Source organism: Hypanus sabinus, chromosome 5 (genome assembly GCF_030144855.1).
Source record: "Hypanus sabinus isolate sHypSab1 chromosome 5, sHypSab1.hap1, whole genome shotgun sequence".
In the NCBI taxonomy this organism is placed as follows: domain Eukaryota; kingdom Metazoa; phylum Chordata; class Chondrichthyes; order Myliobatiformes; family Dasyatidae; genus Hypanus; species Hypanus sabinus.
The window spans coordinates 9167517-9186731 of NC_082710.1; the positions used below are offsets into that span (position 1 = coordinate 9167517).

Below are 19215 nucleotides of genomic sequence, written 5' to 3' on the forward strand. Positions count from 1 at the left end.
ATCTCCCATCCCTCCTGCTACACCCCTGGTATTTGATGATCATTACATGTAAAGGTTTAACTTTTCACCTGAAATGATTGACCACGCCTGTTTTACTTAGAAACGAAAGCACAAATGAACCTGGTCTTCGATCACTTTCTCTGATGAGGTAACTTCCTGGTCGACCTGCCTGACTAAGGCGCTCTTCAGCAATTGTACGATCCAGTTTTCCATGATACCACCTAAGGAGGCAAAACACAAATAATTCATTTACACTGTACTAAAAATCATTCTGAATAACTTATTATTCATATCAAATGCATGGGACAGGTAAACATTTCAGTTTAAGAGTACATTGTAAGGTCACCAAGGTTAGGAAAACCCTCAATTATTTGGGCCTTTTTTGTGACAATGTGCATTACTGCTTTTCATTCTTTATTTGGGATAAAGTTATTAACAAATATACCATCGACAGCCAAACAGCAACTCTTTCTGTAAATTCAGTCAACACAAAAATATTATAATTTTACATAATTTGATTTGCTTCTGGATTAACTCAGTTTGCCTGAAAGATGTATAAAGCTAATTTGAAACATCATCAGACTGAAAAGGAAAACCAACCGTTGGTGGCAGGGTGGAGATAGGTTTTTACCAAGAGGCGTAATGTGATCTTTCCCTCCGCTAGTGTGCAGGTCACCCTCAGGTATGGTGTAGCACCTGCTTTGCCCCTGCACCACCCCTGATCAGGGTCACGTAAACCCTTGATAGCAGGTGGTGAATGGCCATATGAGCAGCTGGTGCATATCACAAGTCCTGGTTATGCAAACGCAGACACCAAGCAGACAATCTTTGAAAAGCATTGCTAATAGCTGAGGTCATACATCTTGTAAAATCACTGCCCAGAAGGTGGCAATGGCAAGCCAATTCTGTAGAAAAATTGGCCAAGTACAACCATGGTTAAAAGACCATGATTGCCCACATCACATGACATATAATGATGATGATGATAATGAATACCCAACGTTGACAATATTCAGACTGTGACAGAATTATATCACAGCATACCATAATGGTAAATCTGTGCATTTGAAAGGACAAGGAAGCAGTAAATGAATGTTGAAGGTTAAGAGGCTTTAGAACCAAGAGCAGTGGTCACATAGCAACACCAACACTTGCAGGTTCTCCTTCAGGTCATATGGCACTGTAAGGAAAAAATTAAATTTGATTCCTTCCTTGGCACATGCCAAATTAAATGTAAGTTTGAAAGATAAAATGGTGTCAGCTTGAAATGTGATAATGGCCTGTTTTCCCCCTTACTGAGCAATGTTTTGACTCTATTTTAAACAAATCATTAAGATTAGTTAAAACCAGTGAAGAATGTTTCCCCCTTACACACCTGCTGTCTTTATCTTTGAGCTGTGAATGCCTAAGCCAAAAGTTGCAAGAGTTAAAATGGGGTCTTTATAAAAGAAGCAATTTCTTTGTGTAATGTGGGGGGAGGGGAATGAGGAGGCGATTGCCTCTTCAGCTAGGTCACAACTAGTCCTAGGAGTTGGGGAAGGAACAAGACGTCGAAAGGAAGAGTAAAAGACAAAGAAGGTGGTGTGATAGGATGCCAGATCCATGCTTCCCTCCAGCAATGCAAAGCTTAGCTTATTATTAAGTGGATAAGTGTCTGTACTAATCCCTTGTTAATAATTCATTTTTTTAATTCTGTGTTGCATTTGTTATAATTCTAATAGTGATTTCTTATGGCCTTCAACACCTGTACAGTGCCTCCCTATGTTTGATAATACACATTAAAATGCCCTTAACTGAATCAGAAAAGAACATGGAAGAAATTTTGAAAATATAGTGAATTCCGGTTAATAGGGCCATCGATTAATCAGGGCAGGCATTTGTTTAGGACAACACCTAAAGAACAAAAATTGAATCAAGAAAATAAGTGGAATTCCCTGTGGTTATTTAGGACATTATGCCACTCAATTGTGTGTACTTGTGTGGCCGTTAAGACACTACACCATGCTTAGGGTGATCAGTTATATGCGCTTGAGCTCAAAAAACAGTAATTTTTGTCACTGATAGTGAGAGATAAGCAGAAAGACAATTCGGAACCGTTTTGCTCACCAGAGTTTCAAGCATTCAATCTTAAGAAATGCTAGAAGCAGCTAGGAGTGAAATGAAAGTATATCACTACTTCAACAAGTTATCTGCACTAGGTGCTGATTTTGTTCATTTACAGTCAAAAGTACACAACAGATGAATTCTTCTGTCAATCACTATATTAGGAACTAATATAGTTTTATAGTACTGTAGAAGTATAGGCAGTGTTTTAATTTGTTCTATATTTCATTTAAATACATTAATTATAACTCAGTTAAATGGTAGCTTGACTTTTTATAACTTTTATCTATTTCCATGAAATTTCATCTAATGAGGCAGCTGCATAATTGGGCCAAAATTTACTGGTCCTGATGTGTCCCCATTAACTGAAATCCACTATTTTTTGTTAAAGGCACATAAGTTTTAGAATATAGCATCACTACGAAGTCTAAACCCCAAAATTCTTACCAAAATGTCCCAATTACATATCCATCAAGTCATGAACTGGCTAAAGATTTAGCAGATTAAATGCTTACTTAGGCTATAAAGGACTATCTATGAATTGTCAAAAACATAGAAATTTAAAGTGCAGAATGTTGCTATTTAAAACTCATTTTTAAACAGAACATACCATTAAAAAAAGGGAAAAAATGTTCTTAAGTTTATACAATATATGAAACTAAGCTGCACTGAAAATACATCTGTACCTTGTTCAATATTTTTAACTGGACAGTAAAACAGGTGAAAATACTAGCTGCATTCCCAAAATCCATTTGCTGGCCAATTATGAGGGCAGAATAATGAAAGCCCAGCCAAATTCATATGGCTTGGTAGTACCACAACAAACTATTATTGACAGTTTTAAAATTTATGCTTATACATATTTCTCACTGTCCATTGAACCTCAGCAACTTTACTTCCAAAGAGCTATTCTACTATATTCTCTACTTTTATAATGACTACAGAATTCTTATTTTTCTCCCTTATAAAACACATATTTAAAAAATATTGTTTGCACAATTCATGACTAATTTAGTTAAAGAAACATGCAGCATAACAATCATTATTTGTATCCTACATCTTACAAAAGATGCAGCAATATGTATTAAAAAAATGTTGATCTATTGACATTATCCGTAACTGCAATACATGAAAAACACCAGCAGTGACATTGCCTTTTTATGGAAATGAAACCTAGATTAAAAAGGTACAAAATTCTTTTTTTGTATTTTTATTAAAAACAAATAATATGATTTTGGAAATCTGCAAAGATAGCCCCTAGAAAGCAGTATTACTTCAAAATAAAAGTAAAAAAATAACTTAAATTAGGAATAACCAGTAACAATTGAAAACCAGTTAATCCATGTTCTGAATTATCAAGAATAAATTCATTCTATAACTGCCCAACACAGACACCATTGAAAATTGGTTAAATTGATCACAACATTTAATGGACAGCATCTGACTGAATTGCCATATTTTTATAATATTTGCAATACAAATTTGTACAACAATGTATTAACAGTGCATGCTTGTTTAAGTTCTTACAAAAATCTGAAGTATTTTTATTTTACAATACTACCCTGACCAAAACAAATGTTCATTACCTACCTCATCTGGAAGAACAACTGGACACCGAATTTGCAATTGAATAAAATGACTAAGTGAAAGTCGCGCAGCTTTGTTAAAGCGTCTCAAATGGCAATCTGTCAGAATTTATCAGCATCAATATATAATACGCATGCACTGAAGTAGAGAGCAATTTATAATATATTTTTTTCTAGATTTAAACACGTGTAATTTAGAACATAAAACATTATAGCTCAGTACAGGCCCTTCCGCCCTCAATGCTCTGCCAATATTTTAACCTATTTTAAGATCTATCTAACCCTCCATTTTTCTACCATTCACACTGCAAATTTAACAACACAAAATATAAAGAGCAGCTAATTTAATGTGGGAAAGGGCAAAAACATTGCAGACATAATTAATATCTCACTAAGAAAAATACTTGCTTATTCCTCTACTAAACTACAGAGCAAGGCTGAGCTCTCAGCCATTCTACAGATTTAACAAATAAACAATCAGTGATATACCCAAACTGTGCCTATTGAGCTCGTGTCCCCAAACTGTGCCTATTGAACTCGTGTCCCCAATTTAAAAATATCTGCCCTTTATTATATGAAATTCTGTAGACAAGAGCGTAGGCCCTTTGATATAGTTTTGGAATTGTATAAGTATAACTTACTCCTGTAGATATATAGCATAGTTACTTTCCAAGATGGTATTCAATGACATTGCATGCATCATCGCAATCACGTAATATCCACTGATCCAACCACATGCTGACAAATTATTTTATCCATCCATCTTTCAGAATATGAACATCACAGACAATGGCCAGCATTTATTGCTAATGAGAAGTGGTGAGATGACAACCTTTGCCATCGTACTGATGTTAAGTCATTTGGGAGGGGCTTTGAAGATTTAGACCGAGTGACTATGAAGGAATAGTGACATTTTCCAAAGCAGTATAAAGTGCAACTTGCAGAAGTGTTCCTATTTCTCTGGTCCCTCTTGGTATTATTGGTTTTGATTGATGAAGTGAATTAGCCTAGACAAGAAATGGCATTGAATTTAGTACAATGGTACTTAGTATAGGTCGGGGGTCGGCAACCCGCGGCTCCGGAGCCACATGTGGCTCTTTTACGTCTGTGCTGCGGCTCCCTGTTACTTTGGGAAATAATTGGTTGTGGCGACCCTTTTCCTGGCACATCCGAACCGACTCACAATTAGATAGCCTACGGGGGTTTGCGAGCACAGAGCTTTGGAGCCTCTGCGCCATGGGGGGCAGGTTGAGGGAGGCTTAAAAGTGAGGCTGAAGATTTCGAATAAAGTTTTATCCTTTCACTGCAGTTACCGACTCCGTGTCGTAATTTTAGCGCTGCGTGTAGCACACCGCTACATGGTCAGTATTTAATTAAAATGTATTTTATGTTAGTTTGTTAGTTTTTGAAATGTAAATCTAAATTTGAAGATTATGGTGATCTTGTACAATCTAAATAAGATGTGTGGCGACCCATTTCCTGACACATCCGAACCGGCTCACAATTAGCCAGCGTTCTACGGGGGTTTGTGAGTACGTGTCTTTTGCAGCATCCGCGCCCATGGGGGGGCGGGTTGAGGGAGGCTTAAAAGCAAGGCTGTTTAGTTCGAATAAAGCTATCTTTGACTGCAGTTTACTGACTGCGTGTAGCAACCGCTACGTGTTTTTATCGCTGGCTGTCCAGAGGGGAGGTGCTGAAACGCTTTGTCGCGTGTCTGGAAGAAGTGAAAACTTTCCTGGGCAGCAAAGGGCTCAACTTTCCTGAGCTGGAACAGCCAGAGTGGCTGGAAAAGCTACACTTCATGGTAGACATGACAGCGCACCTGAACACGCTGAACACAGCTCTTCAACGGGGTAAGGACGTACAGCCCTGCACATGTTGGAGGATGTTTTGGCATTCGAGCGCAAGTTGACGTTGCTTGCCAGAGATTTACAGAAAGGCACATTGTCTCACTTGCCCAATTTGAGAGAGTTCAAACAATGTCACGACATGATAAATTCGGAGTATTTACATTCTGCAATCATCGCAATGCAAACATCGTTTGGGAAACGCTTCTGTGAGTTCAGAGAGGAAAAAAACACATTATCCTTCCCGGTCACTCCCCTAAGCATCGATCCATCCCTACTGAATACGACTGCATTGTCAGGTGTGAGTCAACCTGAACAAGTATGATAAATATTTTAATTGCCTATTATTTTACGTATATTCATATGTTTTCATTGTTCAGTGAAATAGTCCTTTTATTTTTCAGGCTGACAGCTGGCTGATGTTATTTTTGATTTGCTGCTGGCGGCAAATTTAAGTTTGGCGTTTTTCATAAATACAAGAAGGACTCAAATAGACGTTGAGTATTTTACTTAAAAGTAACCTTTAACCTAACGTCTTTTTTTCGGAGTTCAAAATGTTTCTGTTGCATGCAGAAATGTAATTTTGTTTTCTCTGCAGGAGTTCATCAATTTCATAAATGCAACACATTATAGTTTGTTTATACATAGCATAAAGGCAAAACAAAACGTTGTATGCAGTGTTATTTCATTTTAAATGTCAAACGGGTTTTGCGGCTCCCAGTGTTTTCTTTTCTGTGGGAAACGGGTCCAAGTGGCTCTTTCAGTGGTAAAGGTTGCTGACCACTGGTATAGGTGTAGTGCACTGGTAGTAGGATACAAGTGTTTAAAGTGAGAGGAGAAATGCTTAATAGCAGCCAAAGAGCAGTTTTTTCATTCAGGTAGCAGCCAGTATATGGAATGAACTGTCAGAGGATATGGTTGACATGGGTGCATTACAGGTACATTTATTGTTCCTCTCCGTGGCTTGTGGTGCATCAGGCTGCAACCTTGCCGTTTTAGCAATTTTGTCTGTTTACCAGAAGGCCGAGTTGTTAGCTCGACACTCAACCCAATACAGATGGAAAGCGTGTAAGGAACTGGCACGCTCCTATGAACCCAGGATGACTCACCTCAAAGTCCAGTGTGGATGCCATACCACCGATCCACAAGGTTTAGAGATATGGGCCAAACACAAGCAAATGGAACTTGGTCAGCATGGATCATAGAAACATTAAAAAATCTACAGCACAAAACAGGCCCTTCGTCCCACAAAGTTGTGCCGAACATGTCCCAACCTTAGAAATCACTAGGCTTACCCAGCCCTCTATTTTACTAAGCTCCATGTACCTATCTGAAAGCCTCTTAAAATACCCTATTGTATCCATCTCCACCACCGTTGCTGGCAGCCCATTCCACGCACTCACCACTGAGTAAAAAAAAAACTTACCCCTGACATCTCCTCTGTACCTACACCCCAGCACCTTAAACTTGTGTCCTCTTGTGGCAACCATTTCAGCCCTGGGAAAAAGCCTCTGACTATCTACACAATCAATGCCTCTCATCATCTTGTACACCTCTATCAGGTCACCTCTCATCCTCCTTTGCTCCATGGAGAAAAGGCTGAGTTCACTCAACCTATTCTCATAAGGTATGCTCCCCAATCCAGGCAACATCCTTGTAAATCTCCTCTGCACCCTTTCTATGGCTTCCACATCCTTCCTGTAGTGAGGAGACCAGAACTGAGCACAGTACTCCAACTGGGGTCTGACAAGGGTCCTATATAGCTGCAACATTACCTGTCGGCTCCTAAATCCAATTCAGTTGTAACAAAGAGTCTATTTCCTTGCTGTATGACTCTATGGCATCTGACCCAAGGTCAATTTTCATTAGTTTTAATAAAGATAACTACTGGTTTCCCTTTGGGAGAAAGGTGGGGAAGATAACAACAACAAAAAAAAAATCAAATTAGAATACTTAGCAGGAATTGCATACTAATATTAAGTTTAATGACTTTGCACTTTAATTTTTAAACAAACTAAATTTTGAAAGGGATCAGTGAAGAATCATGGGCAACACGAAAGCAGAACAAAGGGGAGGGGTTTAACTGGCTAACTTCAAGAAGTCATGATGATGATATTGACAGAGAAATTAGATAGCTAAATCTAACACGTTTTGTATCACAGAAGGCTGGAATTATTAAAATTTGCACATTCCAACCTACACTTACATTTCTTACATTGCACAACAGTGATTCCTGTTTTTGTCTGCACTCTACCTTGTCCAAATGTTTTGTATCAAGCAACAAGGGAAGTTGAAATTTTATGTACCAAAAGTATCAAATATTACAAAATGACAGCAACAAATTAACGCATTTTGTAATTTATAAAAGTAAAATTACCCTTCTCAAAATCTGCCCTTCACACAAGTTAAAATATTGAACTGAACGAAATAAAGGCAAAACACCATGTCATACCTCATCATTATCACAAGATGAGTGCCTTTTCCACTGAATGCACTGGAATATTTACAAAATTCATGAATCTAGTTACATCATCTCTGGCAGTTTAATAGAAAAGCCTCCAAGGAACATCAGATGTTTTAAATTCTTAAAGTAGTTATTGGGCTTTCAGAATGCGACAACCAAATTTGTCTGTCTCATAGTGATGGCAATTTCTTCCACTTCAGTAAAAATCTTACTGAAGAACCTTCAGCACCTATCTAAATGCATATGGTGGGTTTCATTTGAAAATGACTGGGGAATGAAATTCATGTTCATTGTTCACATTAAATGACAAAAAACTGAAAATTGTGAAGTCTAAAGATTGATTTTTTAAATTTTTATTCCAAAATCAAGGACTAAAATATGACTTTGGAGGTTCATTCCAAATCTGCTCGCTTTTCTGTGACATTTACTCCTCTTTCCGTAGCACTGTGGCTGTGACACTGCTCCAGTTGTTCCAGGCTTCACATCTGTGAGCTTCATAGTGATTTGCCTGCTGTATGATTAACTGAGGCTGAAGCTATGGGCCAACTCCAGCTGTTCCCGGCTCTCTGCACATTGGATGTTGGTTGTTTTTTTAAAATATGTTCTTTCGAGTTTGTTTTGTGGCTGCCTGTGAGCAGACAAATCTCAAAGTTGTATAATTTATACATACTTTGATAATAAACATACTTTGGACTCAATATTCTCACAGAATGGATGTGATATAATCTGTGATTCTGAGCCTTTTTAAACTAAACATTTTAAGTTACTGAGAGACTCAATTGAAACAAAGTATCACTTAAGCACTGTGGAAAGTCTGGTATTAAATAAGGTGAGGCTGCAGCAGATGATTGTTGAAAGGTCTAAGCATCAAAAATAGCTCTAGCAATTTAAAATATTTCAGTTAATACAATCTTTTAATCTATCACTTAGCAATGAATTTATTTCATTCCAGTCCAGGTCTCTGAGCTATGAAGCTTCCAAAGACATTGTCCATAGAAGGGGCAAGAGATGCTCAATAGGTCAAGGACAGTTTGGGAGGTGGTGACCTTCCTCCAATGCTTAAGCTGGCCATCTGCATGCTCTGCATGAAGGGACTCCTGATTATCAAATTCATGATGTCTATCACTGCATGGATGCTATTAATTTTCCAGGTGGCTTAGTAGATATCCTGTGTCCAACTGGTAGCCTCCTGGCATGTTAGCACTAGTATTAGAGTGTGTGTTGACAATTGTGTTGTGCTGCAGAGCAGGTGCAGGCTTTTGTTTTAGAGATGTTAAGTCCTACTCCCTCAACAAATTCAGCAGTAACAGAGCTTGGCCTCCAAACTTTCACATTCCCAAGCATCATCTGAAGTTGATAACGAGTAATAAGCACACCAGCACACAAGTGCAACCATATTGTCACTCTCTCAGTCTGCAATGTTTTACTTCAAATAAAGTTTACTATGCACAATGTATTTCCAAAATATTGCACAAAGATTCAGAAAGCATTACTGAAGGAAGCTAACTTATGTTGACTCAAACATTCCAGAGACAAAGGGACTGCCAGATGCTGAAATCTGGAAAAAAACCCACAATGAATGATCCAGACAAGGGTTTGACCCTAAATGTCAATTGTCTATTTCCCTCTAACATGCTGCCCAACAAGCTAAATTGAGATTATTTATGCAATTTGATTAAGCAATTTATATTTGCCCCATTTAATGTGACAAATCACTTTATCCTGGAAACAGCATTATAAATATATGAAAATTAATACCGTTGAAAATCTCAATGCCTTTTAGAGTTCAAAATAAACTTTGTGTCACAAAGGCTCCTTTGCAATATCAGGAAATGTAACACGTACAGGTGGAGTCACCTGTGTTTGTTCCTTTAGACAAGAGGAAGTAGCCTTAGGCATACATGAGGTGTATAGAAAGCAGAGTTCTGAAATATTAACACAGGAGAAAATAATTTTTAAAAGGGAACAAAAGAGGAAACATGAAAATTCTACTCAAAAGCAAAGAACTAGAACCACTCACCAAAAAACACAAGTAGCTTTCATAAGCTATGGTGCCTAAGAATTTTGCACAGTACTGTATTTGTCAACATAGAGTGAAAAGAGAGCTAGTAAATCTGGTGGGAGCAAAAAATGTTGGGAATGGCGAAGGTGAGGCGCCGCGGTAGGTATGTGGGACAGACAACACGGAAGTTTGACGGGCAGGGATGAGGTGGGTGCAGATACACCCAGCCCTGAGATAACAAGCAAGGTCAAATGGTTTATTGAACATTACAGAACATCTCTCTAGTACCTCCCACTCCCTCCTTGTCCCTTATGAAGTTGTTATCAACTTCAGGAAAACCTGCATCACTCACACTCCTCTTTACATTGGTGGCTCAGCAGTGGAAATAGTGAGCAGCTTCAAACTCCTAAGAGTGCACACCTCACACAACCACTCATGGTCCCAGAACACTTTCTACACAATTAGGAAAGCTCACCGACGCCTCTCCTTTCTGAGGTTGAAGAGAGCTGGACTTTGTACATCTATACGCCTGTGATTCTAACAGATGCAGACAGCATCCTAACAAACTGCATCTTACATTGTCTGGAAACTGCACTGCAGCAGACAGGGAGGCCTTACAATGGGAAAGATAGTGAAAAATATTTCCCCTCGGCAAAAGTTCTGAGAGAAACTGAGGAAGATTTTCTTTCCCCATCAGAAGGATGTTGAAATTTGGATTGCATGGAGGCAGGAACATGAAACTCAAGGTGTTACATGAAGTACTTAAAATATTTGGCATGGAAAGCTATAGACCAAGTGCCAGAAAGTGGAATGGACAGGTACTTGATTATTAGCATGGGCACAGTGCTTCCTAACTGAAAGACCTCAGATAATCAGGATGCACAATTGCTCCTCCCTTCCCATCATCCTCAACACGGGTGTCCTCCAGGGCTGTGTGCTGAGCCCTTTGAAGAACACTCTGCTCACATGTGACTGCACGGCCAAACACCCAAGTAATCATGTTGTCAATTCACCGATGACATGACAGTGGTGGGGCTCATCAACAACAACTATGAGACAGCCTACAGAGTGAAGGTGGAAGAGCTCAAGGCCTGGTGTCAGGCAAATAACTTCTTCCTCAATATCAATAAGACAAAGGAGATGGTTATCAACTTCAGGAAAACCTGCATCACTCACACTCCTCTTTACATTGGTGGCTCAGCAGTGGAAATAGTGAGCAGCTTCAAACTCCTAAGAGTGCACACCTCACACAACCACTCATGGTCCCAGAACACTTTCTACACAATTAGGAAAGCTCACCGACGCCTCTCCTTTCTGAGGTTGAAGAGAGCTGGACTTTGTACATCTATACGCCTGTGATTCTACAGATGCAGAGAGCATCCTAACAAACTGCATCTTGCATTGTCTGGAAATTGCACTGCAGCAGACAGGGAGGCCTTACAATGGGTAATCAAAACTGCCCAACACATCACTGGCACCAGCCTACCCATCAAGAATATATATACAGAAAGGTACCAGAAAGGGACCAATACCATCATGAAAGATCCCACCTACCCTCTTCTTGGACTGCTTGTCCCACTCACATAAGGGACAAGGCTATGTAGCATCCATGCCAGGACCATTAGAATCATAAAGTTACTTTCACCAAACATTAAGGCTGATCACACCTCTAGCCACAAGCCCACCCCTTCACACACCCAACCACCAGTACTTTATCTTTCCTGTTAGACACTCTGCATAGACACTCCTGTGCCTAGCATTACTTCATGGGCATAAAATCAATCCATGTACAATATATAGCTATCTTATGTGTTTATATTTCTTCTGTTTTTATTATTATTGTGCTCTTATTGTTTTTATCCCCCCTATATTCTGCATCAGAACTGGAGTAACAATGATTTTGTTCTCTTTTATAATTGTGTACTGGAAATGACATTAACCAATCTTGAATCTTGAGTGAAGTGTAGAGTCTGGTCTCATGCTGTAGAAGACCATAATGGAGCATAATTAGGCCATCGAGTCTATTCTGCCATGCAACAGGACTAATTTATGTTCCTCTCAACCACTTTTTCTTCTGCCCCCTCCCCATGACCTTGGACGCCCTTAAAAATCAAGAACCTATCAAACCCCACTTTAATTAAACCACATGACTCAGCCTTCACAGGAGTCTGTAGCAATGAATTCCACACTCATTACTCTCTGGCTAAGGGAATTCCTCGTCTCAGTTCCATAGGGATATGTTTTAGTCTGAAGCTGTGCCCTCTGGTCCAGGACTCTCACACTATTAGAAACATATTCCCATATAACAATTACAGCATGGAGAAAGGCCATCTCGGCCCTTCTAGTCCATGCTGAATGCTTACTCTCACCTAGTCCCACTGACCCGCTCTCAGCCCATAACCCTCCATTCCTTTCCTGTCTATATACCTATCCAATTTTGCTTTAAATGACAATACCGAACCTGCCTCTACCACTTCTACTGGAAGCTCATTCCACACAGCTACCACTCTCTGAGTAAAGAAATTCCCCCTCATGTTACCCTTAAACTTTTGCCCACTAAGTCTCAACTCATATCCTCTTGTTTGAATCTCCCATACTCTCAATGGGAAAAGCCTATCCACGTCAACTCTATCTGTCCCCCTCATAATCTTAAATACCTCTATCTAGTCCCGCCTCAACCAAAGAATAAAGACCAAATTTGTTCAATCTTTCCCTGTAACCTAGGTGCTGAAACCCAGGTAACATTCTAGTAAATCTTCTCTGTACTCTCTCTATTTTGTTGACATCTTTCCTATAATTCGGTGACCAGAACTGCACACAATACTCCAAATTTGGCCTCACCAATGCCTTGTACAATTTTAACATTACATCCCAACTCCTATACTCAATGCTCTGATTTATAAAGGCCAACATACCAAAAGCTTTCTTCACCACACTATCCACATGAGATTCCACTTTCAGGGAACTATGCACCATTATTCCTAGATCACTCTGTTCAATGCCCTATCATTTACCATCCATGTCCTATTTTGATTATTCCTACCAAAATGTAGCACCTCACACTTATCAGCATTAAACTCCATCTGCCATCATTCAGCCCACTCTTCTAACTGGCCTAAATCTTTCTACAATCTTTGAAAATCTACTTCATTATCCACAACGCCACCTACCTTCGTATCATCTGCATATTTACTAATGCAATTTACCACCATCCAGCTCATTAATGTATATGACAAACAACATTGGATCCAGTACAGATCCCTGAGGCACACCACTAGTCACCGGTCTCCAACCTGACAATCAGTTATCCACCACTACTCTCTGGTATCTCCCATACAGCTACTGTTAATTCCATTTTACTACTTCAATATTAATACCTAATGATAGAACCTTCCTAACTAAACTTCCGTGCGGAACTTTGTCAAAGGCCTTTCTGAAGTCTATATAGACAACATCCACTGCTTTACCCTCATCAACTTTCCTCGTAACGTCTTCAAAAAGTTCAAAAAGATTTGTCAAACATGACCTTCCACGCACAAATCCGTGTTGATTGTTCCTAATCAGACCCTGTCTATCCAGATAATTATATATACCATCTCTAAGAATACTTTCCATTAACTTACCCACCACTGACATCAAACTGACAGGCCTATAACTGCTAGGTTTACTCTTAAAACCCTTTTTAAACAATGGAACCACACGAGCAATATGCTAATCCTCCGGCATCATACCTATTTCTAATGACATTTGAAATATTTCTGTCAGAGCCCCTGCTATTTCTACACTAACCTCCCTCATGGTCCGAGGGAACATCCTGTCAGGACCCGGAGATTTATCCACTTTTATATTCCTTAAAAGCGCCTTCTTTAATTGTCATAGTTTCCACAACCTCCCTACCTGTTTCTCTTACCTTACACAATTCAATATCCTTCTCCTTAGAGAATAGCGAAGAAAAGAAATTGTTCAAAATCTCCCCCATCTCTTTCGGCTCCACACATAGCTGTCCACTCTGATTCTCTAAGGGACCGATTTTATCCCTCACATATCCTTACTATAACTGTAGAAACCCTTTGGATTTATTTTCACCTTACTTGCCAAAGCAACCTCGTATTTTCTTTTAGCTTTTCTAATTTCTTTCTTAAGATGCTTCTTACATTCTTTATATTCCTCAAGCACCTCATTTACTTCATGCTGCCTGTATTTACTGTAGATATCTCTCTTTTTCCTAACCAAGTTTCCAATATCCCTTGAAAACCATGGCTCTCTCAAACTTAACTTTTCCTTTCAACCTAACAGGAGCATAAAGATTCTGTACACTCAAAGTTTCACCTTTAAATGACCGCTATTTCTCTATTACATCCTTCCCATAAAGCAAATTGTCCCAATCCTCTCCTTCTAAATCCTTTCACATCTCCTCAAAGTTAGCCTTTCCCCAATCAAAAATCTCAACCCTGGGTCCAGTCCCATCCTTCTCCATAATTATATTGAAACTAATGGCATTGTGATCATGGACCCGAAGTGCTCCCCAACACATACCTCCATCACCTGGCCTATTTCATTCCCTAACAGAAGATCCAACATTGCCCCTTCTCTAGTTGGTACCTCTATGTATTACTGCAAAAAACTATCCTGCTCACACTTTACAAACTCCAAACCATCCATCCTTTTTACAGTATGGGCTTCCCAGTCTACGTGTGGAAAATTAAAATCTCCCACAATCACAACCCTATGCTTACTACAAATATCTGCTATCTCCTTGCAAATTTGTTCCTCCAATTCTCGTTCACCATTAGGTGGTATAATACACCCCTACAAGTGTTACTACACCTTTCCCATTCCTCAATTCCACCCAAATAGTCTCCCTAGATGAGCCCTCTAATCTATCCTGCCAGAGCACCACTGTAATATTTTCTCTGACAAGCAATGCAACATCTCGCCCTCTTGTCCCTCTGATTCTATCACACCTAAAGCAACGAAATCCAGGAATATATTGCAGATACTGGCACCAGGGAGGCAACAGACCATCTGGGATTCTCGATCTCTTCCACAGAACCTCTTATCTATCCTCCTAACTACTGAATCCCCTATCACTACTGCTCTTCTCTTTTCCCTCCTTCCCTTCTGAGCTGAGGGTCCAGTCTCAGTGCCAGAGACACAACCACTGCAACTTGTCCCTGGTAGGTCATCCCCACCAACAGTATCCAAAACAGTATACTTATTGTTGATGGGAATGGCCACAGGGGTGCTCTGCTCTTCTTGCCTATTCCCCTTCGCTCTCCCGACAGTCACCTGTCTCCTGACTCCCTGAAACTCCTGTCTATTTCTGCCTCCTGAATGATCCGACATTCATCCAGCTCCATAACATGGTTTGTCAGGAGCTGCAGCTGGATGCACCTTTCACAGGTGTAGTCATCAGGAACAGCTGTGCTCACCCTGACTTCCCACATATTGCAAACGGAGCACTCAACTGCCCTAACTGCTGCCTCCATTACCTACTCCTAATCTAATTAGATTAATTAAAGGAGCTTACCCGGTCTTACCTCACCTGGAGTGAAGCTCGTACTCAGCCTCTGCTTGCTATTTAAATTCCCCCGCTGCCTCACAGGCCGACTTTCACGCGCTTGCGCAGTTGTGCCCCGTTCAAACTTCCCCTCTGCCTGTTCTCGCCAAAGCCTGATTGAGCCAAAGCCAACCCACTCTGCCTCAGTCCATTCCAACGATGGCCACTGTATATGGCGGTCTTTCTTTTTAAACCTCTGGCGCACCACGCCACGCGCCTGCGCAGTCTAGCCTCTTTGCCGCAATCAGTTAAAAAAAAACAGCTTCTCTCTGAGCTTTCTTTTTTACCTCTTCCCTCTCCGCTTCTTGCTGCAATTTAAAATCCTCTCGACATTCACTCTACCCAAGATATTTTCATATTCGATAGTTTTCAATGAGATTCTCCTCATTCTTCTGAACTCCAAAGAGTACAGGTTCAGAGCCATCAGACACTCTTCATATATGTTAACCCTTTCTTTTGCAGGGTCACCTGGAGCTTCCTTAATGCCAGCACATCCTTTCTTTAGATATGGGGCCCAAAACAGGTCACAATATTTTAAATGTGGTCTGACCAATGCCTTATAAAGCCTTGGTAATATGATTATCTGATTTCTGATTTTTTTTTTTGATTAAGTAATCCTATTTTTTTTTGCTATCCTAAGCATTAACTTTGCATTAGCTACCAATGTGAGATCCAAATAACACAGACTTGGAAATGCTCAGATTTTGACAAAGAGCCTCCAACTTGAAATGTTCAGTTTCTGTTCCCACAGAATGCAGCCTGATCTGCAGAGTATTTCTAGCATTTTTTTTTCCTTTTAGTTGCTTATATATTTGTTTGTAAATCCCAATGGCTTAGCATCTGGATCACTTAATGCTGATTTGGGCTCCTTTTAAAACATACTGGGGCCTCAAATTCTACAGCCCTAAAATCTGTGCCCCATGTTCCCTTCAAACTCACTGGAACTCCTTCTCCATACACCCTTGAAACTCTCTGGATTCTTTAATTCACAGGGAATTATTTTCCATGCTGCAAGTAAAGTAACCAGATCTGCTGGGAAATTTCTTATACCAGGTCTGTATAACAACCAAACAAAAAAGGAACTGAAATTGTATTGGGAGTGTTGGAATAACATCCCAATAATCCAGAAAATCTAAAATTAGATTTATTACCACTGACACATGATGTGAAATTTGTTTTGCGGCAGCAGTATAGTACAAGATGTAAAAGTTAGATAAATTAGAAATATAAATAGTTCAAAAATAGAAAAATAGTGTTCAATGATTCATAGATTGCTCAAAATCTGATGATAGAGGGAAAGAAGTGGTTCCTAAACTGTTGAGCACAGATTTTCAGTCTCTTTTACTGCTGCGCTGACAGTGGTATGAGAAGAGGGATGGTCTTGAAAGGCAAAGGTCTTAATGATGAATACCACCTTCATAAGGCAATACCACTTGTACATGCCTTTGATGGTAGGAAAGGTTGAAGATGTGAAGGAGCTGGCTGTGTCTGTCTGCAGCATTCAAATCCAGTATATTGGAGGCTCTACACCATTATGCAATCAGTCAGAATGCTCTCCACTGAACATGTATATAAATATTTAAGTCTTTGGTGACAAACCATATTTCCTCAATTTTTAATGAAGCAGAGCCACTTGCATGTCTACTTTGTAATTGTAGTGTGCTGGGCCCAAGATAGATCCTCTGTGACATTTACACCCAAGTACAAAACTACTCACTTTTTTTTTACTGCTGATCCCTCAAAGTCCAGCGCATTCTGGATTAAAACAACCTTACTATACAAGCACAGTTCTATTCTACTTGTTTATGAAGCTCATATTTTGCTCAATTCTTCCAATCCGAAAAGATGCCTTCAATATACTTACACTGCAGTTTTGAATTTAGTCCCTTTTGTATTTGTTGTCAACTTTAATGAAGAATGGGGAAAGCTAACATGCAAAATTGATAAAGCAACTTCAGAGGGTCAGATGAACAATTAAAACACTATCTTCCATGCTGCAGTAGACTGTATTAAACAGCATGAAATTTCTGCAGCTGGAATTGCAACACATAATTATGTCTGGTGGATTCCAGTCCATGTGTCTTTTATGTAGCACATTAAATATTTGACTTCAATTTGAGGAGCAGAATGAAGGCTGGAGGCGAAGCAGCCTCTAACAGCAGTGGTTTAGTGAGAAAGTTTTCAGCTTGTGTCAGATTCTATTCTTACACTTGGGTGTTGCTCTATTCCTACACCACCAACCGACGTTCACAGGACAGTTACACAAAACCTTAATGCAAATATTAATTGCTACCAGTCAAATCATATGTCACTAAAACACCATCTGCAGGTTTATCCTTCAGGTTTTCACTTTAAAAACATGATTTTAAATTCTACATCATTTTTCAATCATTCTCCCCAGGGAGTATTACAGGAGGGCATAAGTTTAACATCAGAATTGAAAGTCTTAGAAAGACATTACGGTCAGCTTTTTCATACCAGGGTGGAGCTTATTTGGAACGAGTTGCCAGAAGTAGTGAGGAAGGCACATTAGTATCATTTAAAAGCCATCAAGATGTAAAAGGATTGGAGGATTTACAGGGCTAGTGGCCAAAAATAAACAGATAGGACTGGCTCGCTGGGCAAACAGTCAGCAAGGATGTGTTGATGCAAAAGGCCTCCATTCATGCTATATGGCCCTAATTTCCTCTGAAATTATCCAGTTCAGCTTTTCCACCTTCTCATTCCAGTCTTTCATTTCATTTTTGTAGCAGATTCATGGATCAGCTATGATGGAATGGCGGAGTAGACTCAATGGGCTGAATGGCCTAATATGTCTTATGGTCTTAACACCTGTTTCTTCACTCAGAACAATTCCTTTGAAACCTGTGGATGCTCAGTCATCAACTTAAATTCAATTAGAATTTGACAAATCTCCTGATATTAAGGGAAAGACTTAAGGATTGTTCAGAAAGACATGCTAACCCCTACTGACATCAATGGATCTGGCATTGAGAAGGTGACCAGCTTTAAGTTCCTTGGCATACACATCACCAAGGATCACACGTGGTCTGTACATAATCGGCTGTGTGATGAAAAAGGCACAAAAATGCCTCTTTCACCCCGGATGATTGAAGAAGTTTGGTATGGGTCCCTAAATTCTAAGGACTTCCTACAGGGGCACAATTGAGAGCATCCTGACTGGTTGCATCACTGCCTCTTCACAGAGTGGTGTGGATAGCCCAGCACATCTGTAGATGTGAACTTCCCACTATTCAGGACATTTATTGAGACAGGTGTGTAAAAAAGGCCCAAATGATCATTGGGAATCTGAGTCACCCCAACCATAAACTTTTCCAGCTGCTACCATCCAGGAAACAGTACCGCAGTATAAAAGCCAGGACCAACAGACTCCAGGACAGCTTCTTCAACCAGGCCATCAGACTGATTAATTCATGGTGATACAATTGTATTTCCATGTTATACTTACTGTTCTGTTGTACATACTATTTATTAGAAATTATCATAAATTGCACATTGAGGCAGAGACTTAATGTAATGATTTTTACTCCTCATGTATGTGAAGGATGCAAGTAATAAAGTCAATTCAATTCAAATAATATTAAGGTAGAGAATTAGCGATAACCTATTCCAATTAATTTTCATGCTCATAT

At 39.6% G+C, this 19215-nt stretch overlaps 1 protein-coding gene across 1 annotated transcript in view; it reads right to left on the minus strand.

Moving 5' to 3' along the window:
• The window catches only part of LOC132393915 (ras GTPase-activating protein 1-like), a 112961-nt gene that overhangs the window by 66268 nt on the left and 27478 nt on the right, over positions 1–19215 (minus strand). Inside the window, exon 2 of the mRNA XM_059969353.1 lies at positions 69–221. Within this exon, the coding sequence (XP_059825336.1) occupies positions 69–221 (153 nt within the window). The remainder of the gene's footprint in view (positions 1–68; positions 222–19215) is intronic.